We start from the raw sequence: 10737 nt of genomic DNA on the forward strand, positions 1-10737 counted from the left end.
CTAATCCCTCTTGACTGATTCGACTGTTTTCCTTTAAAGGTACTGGCAGCTTGGGCAGACACAGCCTGAACAAGCTGTTTGCAGTCAGCTCTCCAGGGGTGCTGAAGCTGCTCTGGAGTATGAAGATACCTAGGTGGAGCTATCAGAGATAACAGGAATGCCCCGGGAGACCTGTCCCCCTCCTGAGGAGGATTATAGCCAGGCAGGAGACGGGTTTTGTCTAAGCTACTATGGGACACCTGTGTTCACACAACCAAATACCTTGTTGGGACTTTTGGTACTATTTGGGCTCCTTTCACATACTCTGCTCTATCACTTTCTCCATAGGAGCCTCTTCAGGGCAATTCTCACTTCCTTATTCCTCAGGCTATAGATGACGGGGTTGCGCATGGGGGTCACAATCGTGTAAAACAGGGCAAGGTATTTGTCAGTGTCTGCAGAGTCTCTTGACCGTCGTTTAAAGTACACAACCATGAGGGAGCCATAGAAGACAGTCACCACCCCCAGGTGTGAGGAGCAGGTGGAAAAGGCTTTGCGTCTGCCCAGAACTGAAGGCATTTTCAGCATTGCCCTGACAATTTGAGTGTAAGAAACGACCATCAAGGAAAAGGGAAGGACTGCAAAGAGCAGGATGATGGTGTGCAGCATCACTTGGTTCCAGAAAGTGTCTGCACAGGCCAGTTCCAACAGAGGGGGGACATCACAGAAGAAGTGATGAAGGCTATGGGATGCACAGCCGGGCAAAGTGAACAGCTGGTAAGTCTGCCCTACTTGTACTGGGATGACAGCCACCCATGAGCCCACCACCAGTCTGACACAGAGCCTCCCATTCAGGATGAGGCCATAGTGCAGGGGGTCACAGGTAGCTACACAGCGGTCGTAGGATACGGCAACCAGGAGAAGGCTTTCGGTGCTGCCCAGCAAAACCAGGAAATACAGCTGGGCAGCACAGCCAAGGAAGGAAATGCTGCCGTCTCCCGTCAGGAAAGCCCGCAGCATTTTTGGCATGAGGCCATTCCCTGTGAGGACCATGAGGTAGATGACCAGGAAGACTGTGAAGCGCAAGCCTTGCAGGTTGGCGTGGTCAGAGAATCCCAGAAGAAGAAAGCCAGGTCCTGCTGTGTGGTTCTCCAAGCCTTTTCTTTGGGACATTTTCTGTCTACAGAGCAACCCAAACAACACGCTCACTGGACAACGGCAGTGGCCCACGCACCATCACGCACCCCTCAAGCACAGTGAAAGACTACAGACACCAGCACAAGTGTGACTGCAGTAATTAGGAAAGCCCAAACGAGATCTGCATGGCTGTATGGGAGCGGAACACCAGTTGCTCGTTGAGCAAAGGCTTCTCAGGAGAAAACAGAACAGATCTCTTCAGTCCAAATGATGTATGGACCAGAAAAAAATATTTTTTCTGCTAGGATGATGGAAGGGAAGGGAAGGGAAGGGAAGGGAAGGGAAGGGAAGGGAAGGGAAGGGAAGGGAAGGGGAAGGGAAGGGAAGGGAAGGGAAGGGGAAGGGAAGGGAAGGGAAGGGAAGGGAAGGGAAGGGAAGGGAAGGGAAGGGAAGGGAAGGGAAGGGCAACACCAGCTTTCACTCTTAGATTTTAGTGAGAGAGGGTTCCCTCAGCTCTTCTCGGAGATAAGACCCCACCTCCCGAAGCTCTGTCGACACACACAGAGAGCAGGGGGACATGCCTTAGATCCAAATTATTCCTTTTTACATGGCTGACAGGTGAAGTCTATAAGAAAGAAAACAAACTGCTACCTGTCAATGAATCAGGTACATTGATGCACCCATGGGGCATTTCAACAAGGCAGAAAAGGTGCTATTTGTGCATATATCACGAGCGTTCAGGGTGCTAAAAGGAGGCGTTATGCAAGCAATCACAACACTACCTCAAAGAGCTTTCAAAGCATTCAAAAAATGAAGGTGATGAAAGATAGAGGAATGGAGACCAGTGGGTGATCTCCCGAGATATCTAGTTTTCCTGAAAAGGTCGGGCTTTTATAACTTCTGGACAAGCTCTGCCTGGTTCCGGTTCCTGTTCCTGACCCTGCTGCTCTGTCGCATGGATTCATGGCAGCTTACTGAGGGCTCCATGGCTCCGTTCCCAGCGCAGAAACGTTCCCCAGTCCCTGTAAGCCCTTGCAGAGCAGAGCGACGCTCGCGTCGGCTGGGAGACTGAGCCTTCCCTTTTGCATTTCCCAGAGCACACGGACTTCTCACGGATCACATGTGAAGAACGTGAGCCATTAACAAGCAGCTCTGTTTGTCATCTTAAACCCTGACATACGAATAACGAGAATAGCGGTTTAGAACACATGTCATAAAAGCATTCACATTAGCCAAGTGAAAAAAAACCAACACAAATGTCTTGTTCAAGAGGACGCTTGAATTCCCAGAGACATGCAGTCTTAAGAGCGTGATCACTATTACTTTTTCTTTTTTTCTTACTGCTCCTGCCTAGTGAGTTCTCCTAGAGCTGCCATTCAAAATCTCCAAGATAAAATTAGGGTTTATGTGAGGGAAAAGTGACCATGATTTCTTTCCTAATCTCCCCATTTCTGCATGCAAACACGTGTAGAAAAATGAAATATTTTTATTTCCTGAAATACCGTCAGATACTTGCATTTATCATACACAAATTTTTAAGTGAAAGAAACCATTTATAGGCAGGTTGCCCATAAGCAGGATTTTCTGCTTGTATAAACACACTCCGCCACCCCCCGGCCCCAAACCTACAGCATATTCTTTCTAACGCCCAGATAACTCGGTGCTTCATGAGATCACACCTAGTGCATGGGCTGGACTGACTTTGGGCGTGGGAAACTGCTGGAGGACTCTTCGCACAGTGACTGTCTCACCAGCGGCATTTCTCCAAGCCGAACAAAACCTGCTCCTCTGAGCCCAGCCAAGCCACCCCAATGCCTGCAGCCGCTTTTGGCAGTGGCTGTGCCGCCACGGTGCCTCAGCACTTCAGAGCATGCCGAAAGGGATTTACCATTGGCAGAAGCCACAATGCAGGAACATGCTCCTCACTCCATGGTGCCGCAGGAGACGGTGATGACCTCTTTTCCTCTCTGTCATTTCCCTGGAAACCACCTGCGTGGGGTTCTCAGGACACTTCTCCCCGACTCATGTTCCTACCTGGGTATAAGTCAGTTAGTGAACAAGCCCAGGAGAGACGACAGCAATGCTAGTGCTACCTGTGCTCCTCCCCAGACACCCACCGCATCATTAACAACGTTAGAAAGACTATCAGAATAATGGACGTTTGCGTCATCAGCAGGCCCTGAGCAACTTCCAGAACATGACTTTCAAAACTAGAGAAATTGAGAAATGAGACTGGGCAGCTCAAAAGAAAACTGCTAAGCTTGTGAGAGGGAAAAAAAAAAAAAAAAGAAAAAAATCAAGGAGGGAGCAGGAAATAAGTAAATGCAGTCTGTGATTAGCTTTAGTTTGCAGCAACAGAAAAGGCTGCTCCGCAACACCTCCTCCCTGGGCCTCCACCTTGGCTGTGCCCCGTATTAGCTCCAAGGTGGAGATGGTCTTGAGTGGACAAACTCCAATGGCTCATGCTCTGTGCTCAGGTTCACCTCCAAAGGGGGTGCAGGGAGAAAGCTCAGGTTGGAGGTTCATGGGAAGGTTAGAAGGCCTGTGTCCTGTCACTGCACTGCAGATGTCTACGTTTGCACAGTTTAACGTGACACGAACAATGGATGAGTGTGTCTGACCAAGGCAGCCTTGTGTGGCTCTATCGCCAACAGCACAAATGGCCCTTCCAGATGAGAGCATCTCCTGCCCTCCTGTGAGACTCACGCAGCCCTTGATTTCTTACTCTGCAACTCTACGCATGGGTCGAGCCCTACCGTTCAGGCAGTTCTTCACCCACCGCAATCCTCTACCTGCTCATCTCCAAGTTGGGCAACTTGTCCAGAAGGAGACTTTGAGGGATACTATCAAAAGCTTTACTACAATCCAGCAAAACTACATCCACCACCTTCCCTTCATCCACTGGGCAGGTGACCTTATTGTGGTTCGTGGTGAATCATTTGTCCCCCTTAATGTTAACTCCTTCTCCCAGGTGGGCATTAGGGCTCTAGATGGCCCCCAGTTCAGGCTCGGCTGTTCACTCTCCAAGAAGGGCACTCTGTGGAGACTGCAGCAATACTGAGAGGGTTTCCCAGCAAAGTCCAAGAGAACAAGAGGAGGAGAAAGCCCAAGCTCTGACTCCATGAAGAGAAACTGGAGGTGCTGGAGATAATCTGGCCAAAGATTCCCCATGACAGGGGAATCCCTTCCCACCACTACCACTGGAGGGGTCTCCATGCACATTTCCAGCATTGTTAGAGTGCCAAAATACCCAAAGAAAGTCCTTTTGTGTCCATGCCCTGCTGTCCTGGCTGGCCTGCCTGGTGACCATGGCTGAGACCAGGCTTATCCCAGTGCTTGACCCAGCCATGGGACCTTTCTTCCCTTTCACTGGCAGAGACAGGTTGTGACTTCACGATCAGCAGCCAAGCCATTTTCCTGTTTCTGGCCTGTGAGGTTCTCAGACAGAATTGACTTCAGGCACCTTCACAGACACCTGCCTCTTACTCACCTGTGAGGTTCTGAGGCAGAATTGACTTCAGGCACCTTCACAGACACCTGCCTCTTAACTCACCTGTGAGGTTCTGAGGCACAGCTGACATAAGAGTAGCTTCCCCACCATCACCTACCTTGTCACCCACAAGCTGATCTGATACACATCATCTCACATTTCGTCTTCCAAAGTCATGCGACCATTCCAGGACCACACAACCTCTGCATTCACTCTGCCTCTGGGGGAAAAACAGCTTAGAGTGAGGTTTGGAGGACAAGGGAAGGTTAGGGTTTCCGAGGGAGGCCGCTAGGGCTTTTGGGTTAGGGGTTTCTGTTACCAGTTCTCTTCCATGCGAACCAAAAACTCTGGTCAGAGCTGGTAAGAGCTCCCCTTTTAGGGCTAGGGGTCATGGTGAGGCTCAGGATGATTCTTCTTAGGGCTTCTTGTAATTGATCTGAGTCCTGCTCAGCTTTGTGGGTTAGGGGGTTGGGTTAGGGCTAGAGGCTTAGGGTTAGGCCAGAGTTAAGGCATTTCAAGAGCAGGAACCTCGCCAAGTGCTGTCCCTCACACACGCTTCTCCCTTCACCTATCCCATGCTCCCTTCTCTCTTTGATGAAACTCTCAGGCATCTCGAGCACTTCACCATGCTGCTCCTCACACGCAGCTTCCTCCAGCATTAATGACACCACAATCTACTCGCCAGCAAGGGCACCTTTGCCTTCATCCTCCTCTTGCCTGCCCCTAACATCTCATCATCTCCCTGGCCTTTCCCTCCAGAACTTCACAATCCCTGCCCTCCTCCTACATCCTGGGAAACACGAGTAAGACTTAGGGGAGGGGTTGAAGACGAAAGGAGGTTGAGGGACAGGATTAGGGAGTTGGCTTTGGGTTTAGGCGTGAGGCATGTGGTGAGGGTTTCAGCTTTGGCATTGGTGTTCGGGGAAGGGCTACAGATGAGAGCTGCAGGTGAGGGATTAGGGTTAGGGTCCAGCAAAGTCTCAGTGTGAGCTGGGCAGTGCTGGGTCAGAGGGGAAGGGTGCGTAGCCACTTCGCGTGTTTCTGCCCTCGTGATGACCAGGGGAAAACTCAGCTGCCGATGACCAAAAGCATCATCATTCTAATGCGCTTCCAAAATCAAATCACACACACAGACACACACAAACACAAGGCTTACAAGAGAGCTTTTTAAATCGAATCGTGCACACACAAACAGATACAGAGGTTAACCTATAGAATTAAGATGTTTCTCTTTTTGCAAAAAGTAGTAAATTCCTGGTACCAAACGATCTTGGTCACCTCGAGAAATCCAATAGTAGTGAATGACTCACTCTTTTCCTTCGTCTGCATTTGTCAGCAGATGAGCTCTGAAATCCTTGCGAAATCTACTCTGAAATCCAACCTTCGAAAGCCTCATGAAATCTACTTTTGAAATCCTCGCAAAACCTATACTTTGATATCCTTGGAAAATCTACACTTTGATATCTTCATATCCTCATATCCTCCTGCACGCTTTGATAGCCTGATATCCTCGATGTCCTGGGGCACCCACAACATCTCTGGAAAACCTGTTCCATCGTCTCACAACCCTTTTCATAAAAAAATTCTTCCTCAGGCCTATGCTAAATCTACTCTTTTCCAGTTTAGAACTGTTGTCTCTTGTCCTGTCACTACAGGCCTTGGTCAAGAGTCCCTTTCTTACGTATAACTCCCCTTTAAACTATATAAACTCTCGTATGTCTCAGGCGAACCTTGCCATGTTTGAATCTGTCAATAAGACGCTGTGTTGATTATAGCAAATTTTGTTAAATCATTTTGATAATTGCCAGGTGATTAATATTGTTAACATCATACAACTAAACCCTGTGATAATAAATCTTAAATTGCTGCTACATCAAAGTTGGGCAGGATCCCAAATCAACATTCACAAGAAGACTGGACATGAGGAGAAAGAAATGTCCCATGAAGGACAGTGCTGTGAGTGCTGAGGTCACCCAGAGGGAGCCTGGATCAGCGCAACGCTGGGTGTTCCAAGGAACAGGCAGGGAGGAAGAAGAGCTGTCAGTAAAGGCGAGGAGATGCCCCAGTGGGAGCAAGGGGAGGAAACAGGTTGGGTGTCCACAGCCAGCAGATCTTTGTCCCCTTGGCTGTGGCGGTTGTCTTTGCTACCGAGGCCTGAAAGGAGACACCTTAATCTCATGGAAGCGGGGCCTCACTGCTTCCTCGCACCCCCCAGGGAGGCCGGGAGGTGTGGTGCCGTTGTCCTTCACTCGGCATTGCACACCCCACACCTCACTGCCCCAGGAGGAGCCCTGAGCCAGTGTGAGGGACAGGGCTGGCCGCTTGGCGGGATAAAATACATCAAGGCTTTACTCAGCACCAGCTCCACCTGCACAGTGCCTTTGCCTCCCTGTAATCACAGCCTCCACTTTCCTGCTCCAACAAATCCATGGGGAGGCTTGGTCTGTAATGGCCCTCAGTGGGGACAATTAATGCTCCAAGACACTTTGGCGTTTGCTTCGGACTTGAATTCCTGCACAGGTTGTTCCAGCTCCTCTCAGTATCTGGCATTCCTGGGCTCAGCAGCAAATGCCCCATGGGGCTCGTTAAAGTGCAGAAAGCCCTAATGAGCCACAGCTCTTCCATGATTTTCTTCAGGGCTTCTAGCCTGGTACAGCTCATTGGAGAGGTCTCAGGAGTCTACTTAAAGTGGAAGGTTTCAAGAAGAACTTAATAAAAAGGAAATTTTTCATTTTGAAAGGGCTTTTTATTAGTCTTTTTATTCTTCCAGAGGAAATGCTTGCAGCTTTCTCCAACTGATACTGAACCAGAGGGTCTCCAAAGGAAGACCGGAAAGGAACCAACTGCCATCTCCTCAAAGTCCCCCACTATATGGACAACTTGCCCCCCCACCTCCTCCTCCCCACCATTTCTCTTGGGGCTGCCTGGGACTTGCATTCTTTTCCTACATCAGACTTGTGTGCTGAGTCTGCAGCTGAACGTTAACAGCTCCTTTGCACCAATTCCTGCCTTATTCCCCCGCAGACTTGGCTGTAAATAGACAAGGGATTCTTATTAAATTTGAACAACCAGAAGGAAAAAAATGATACAAATTAATTAAAGAAACCCAATGCATTCCTCCACTATATGCCAAGTCCAAGCCTCCAATAAGGTCCACCTTCCTCAAACCATCACCATAAAAGATATATGTTGGAGAGACTGATAGGAAATTATAAATATACGTACAATTAGTGAGTTGGCTAAAGAGACAGTGTGGCAGATTAAGTAAACTTTGCCTTATTCTTGGCCAAAATTCCATCCCAGAACTTTGTCACCAGCTCATAACTCTAGCGATGTCCCTGCCCATGTTACATTATGTGCTTGTTAAACAAAACTTTTCTTCTCCAGCAAACTCTAGCAAAACTCCTCCTTGGAGACAGTCTCCCCTCAAAGTCCCCTTGCAACCCTGTGGCCAATTGAGATGCAAGAATAAACTCATTACAGTTCCTTCACGTTAACAAGCTCCCAGGGGAAGGTCACGGAGTGTGGAGGGCCCTGGCAGGAATAAAGAGCCTTGGAGGTTCAGCAGGGTCTGCTGAGGGCTGTGGGTGATGAAGCTGCTTCAGGCAATGGAAGCGTGCCTCCCTGGGGGCTGATTAGAGCCGAAAGCCAGAGGCAGTGATTGCAGGGTGACAAAGAAAAGAGGCAGAGACCTCCTGTGTGCTGTAGCCCCCTGGATGTGCCCGGTCAAGCCAAGGGGCGCAGTGCTAACCCCCAGCTCATTGAAATGGGGATGCTTTTGGTCATCACCACATGAGCTTTCCCTCTGCTCACCACGAGGGCCCAGACACGCTGAGTGCCTTCCACACTCTTGCCCCTCAGACTCGGCAGGACGCAGCTCCCCCTAAGCCTTTGCCTGGACCCTAACCCTAATCCCTCACCTGCAGCTCTCATCTGTAATCCTTCCACGAACACGAACGCCAAAGCTGAAACCCTCACCACATGCCTCACGCCTAAAGCTGTTAGAGCGGGTCAAGACATGGATCACCAAAAAGCATTGGAGGGCTGGAAGACGTCTCCTAGGAAGAACAGCTGAGAGAGTTGACGTTGTTGAGCCTGGAAACAAAAAAGCTGCAAGGAGACCTTCTTGTGGCCTCTTCATCTATGAGGGAGGTTTATAAGAGAGAGAGAGAGAGATTTTACCAGGGCCAGTAATGACAGGACAAGGGGCAATGGCTTTACGCTGAAAGAGTGCAGATTTAGATTGGACATAGGGAAGAAATTTTTCACAGTGAGGTTGGTGAGACACTGGAAAAGGTTGCCCAGAGAAGTTGTGGATTCCCCATCCTTGGCGGTGTTCAGGGTCAGGTAGGGCAGGGCTTTGAGCATCCTGATCGAGTCACAGATGTCCCTAAAAAACAGGCATAGGACTAGATGATCTTTAAAGGTCCCTTCAAACCCAAACCATTCTGGGATACTAGGAGAGCAGATGTGGCCACACCAGTGCTGAGTCGAGGGGGACGATAAATCCCCATGTCTGGGTGGCCACGGTCCTTCTAACACCGCATCATATGCAGCTGGCCTTAATGGTGCTGAGCCTTTACCAGAGGCTCATATGGCATCCCTCAAAATGCCCAGGCCCCTCTCCTCAGACTCACTCCTCACCTGGTCCTCTCCCACTTTGCCCCTTCTCCTTGAAAAACTTGAGGAGGTTTCTGTTGGCCACGTCCTCAGGTGTCTCAAGGTCCCTGTGCACTGAATGGTCACTGTATGGGAGGAGATGAGGGTGATCCAAGAGAAGAACTTGAGAGTGGAAAAAGACTGGAAAAGGGAATGAAAGTTGAATAGAATCATAGCATTGTCTTGGTTGGAAGGGACCTTTCAGATCACCTAGTCCAACCATCAACGTACCTCTGACAAAAGCCATCACTACACCATAGCTCTAAGCACTATGTCTGCTTGTCTTTTAAATACCTCCACGGATGGTGCCTCAACCACTTCCTGGGCAGTCTGTTCCAATGCTTAATAACCCCTTCAGTATAAAAATTTTTCCTAATATCCTGCCTAAACCTCCCCGGCACAACTTGAGGCCATTTTCTTTTGTCCTATTGCCTCTTACTTGGGAGAAGAGACCGACCCCACATCCTTACAACCTCCTTTCCGGGAGTTTTAGAGAGTGAGAAGGTCTCCCCTCAGCCTACTTTTCTCCAGGCTTAACAATCCCAGCTCTCTCAGCCACTCCACATAAAGTTTATTCTCCAGATCCCTCACCAGCTCCGTTGCCCTTCCCTGGACCCACTCCAGCGCCTCAATACCTCACCTCATTACCTTTTTTGTGGTGAGGGGCCCAAAACAGGACGCAGTACTCAAGGTGGGGCCTCACCAGTGCCGAGTACAGGGGGACGATCACTTCCCTACTCCTGCTCACCACACTGTTCCTGATACAGGCCAGGATGCTGTTGGCCTTCTTGGCCACCTGGGCACACTGCTGGCTCATATTCAGCCGGCAGTCGACCAACACCCCCAGGTCCTTTCCTGCAGGGCAGCTCTCCAGCCACTCCTCCCCAGGCTTGTAACGCTGCATGGGGTTGGTGTGACCCAAGTGCAGGACCTGGCACTTGGCCGTGTTGAACCTCAGACCACTGGCCTTGGTCCATCGATCCAGACTCTCCAGATCCCTCTGCAATGCATTCCTACCCTCAAGCAGGTTGACACTCCCAATCGACTTGGTGTCATCTGCAAACTTACTCAGGGTGCACTCAATCCAATGGATGACCAAATGGAGCTCGAGTCCAGGGGCAGCTGGAGAAATGCTGGGATTTGGCCAACAGAAATGTCTTGAGGTATTCCAAGGAGAAGTGTCCAGTCCTGCATCCCGGGGAAGAATAACCCCAAGGCAGCAGGACAGGCTGGGACCTGATGTGCTGAGCAGGGACCCTGCGGAGACGGGGCTGGGCACCCTGAGGGACGCCTCATGAGCCAGTGGTGCACGCTCACTGTGGACAAGGCCGGCTGTCTACGGGGCTGCAGGAGGAGGAGCGTGTGCCCCTCAGGCAATTTGAGTCACCTTCCCCTTTGACTCAGCACTGGTGTGGCCCAACACACACAGCTGTGTCCCAGTGTGCGGCTCCCCATTTTGCAGAAGTGGAGAG

General features: G+C 50.1%; 1 protein-coding gene across 1 annotated transcript; it reads right to left on the reverse strand.

Annotated features, from left to right (window-relative positions):
- Positions 1 to 312: 312 nt before the first annotated feature.
- Positions 313 to 1152, reverse strand: LOC128918726 (olfactory receptor 10AG1-like). Its single transcript, XM_054223280.1, has one exon. It carries the CDS (start codon positions 1150 to 1152, stop codon positions 313 to 315), a length of 840 nt encoding a protein of 279 aa, XP_054079255.1.
- Positions 1153 to 10737: the final 9585 nt, after the last annotated feature.

The sequence above is a fragment of the Rissa tridactyla genome, chromosome 17, assembly GCF_028500815.1.
Source record: "Rissa tridactyla isolate bRisTri1 chromosome 17, bRisTri1.patW.cur.20221130, whole genome shotgun sequence".
Taxonomy (NCBI): Eukaryota; Metazoa; Chordata; class Aves; order Charadriiformes; family Laridae; genus Rissa; species Rissa tridactyla.

Bases quoted from the DNA above. Each gene is read 5' to 3' on its own strand.
- LOC128918726 (XM_054223280.1), bottom strand. From the start codon at position 1,152: ATGTCCCAAAGAAAAGGCTTGGAGAACCACACAGCAGGACCTGGCTTT.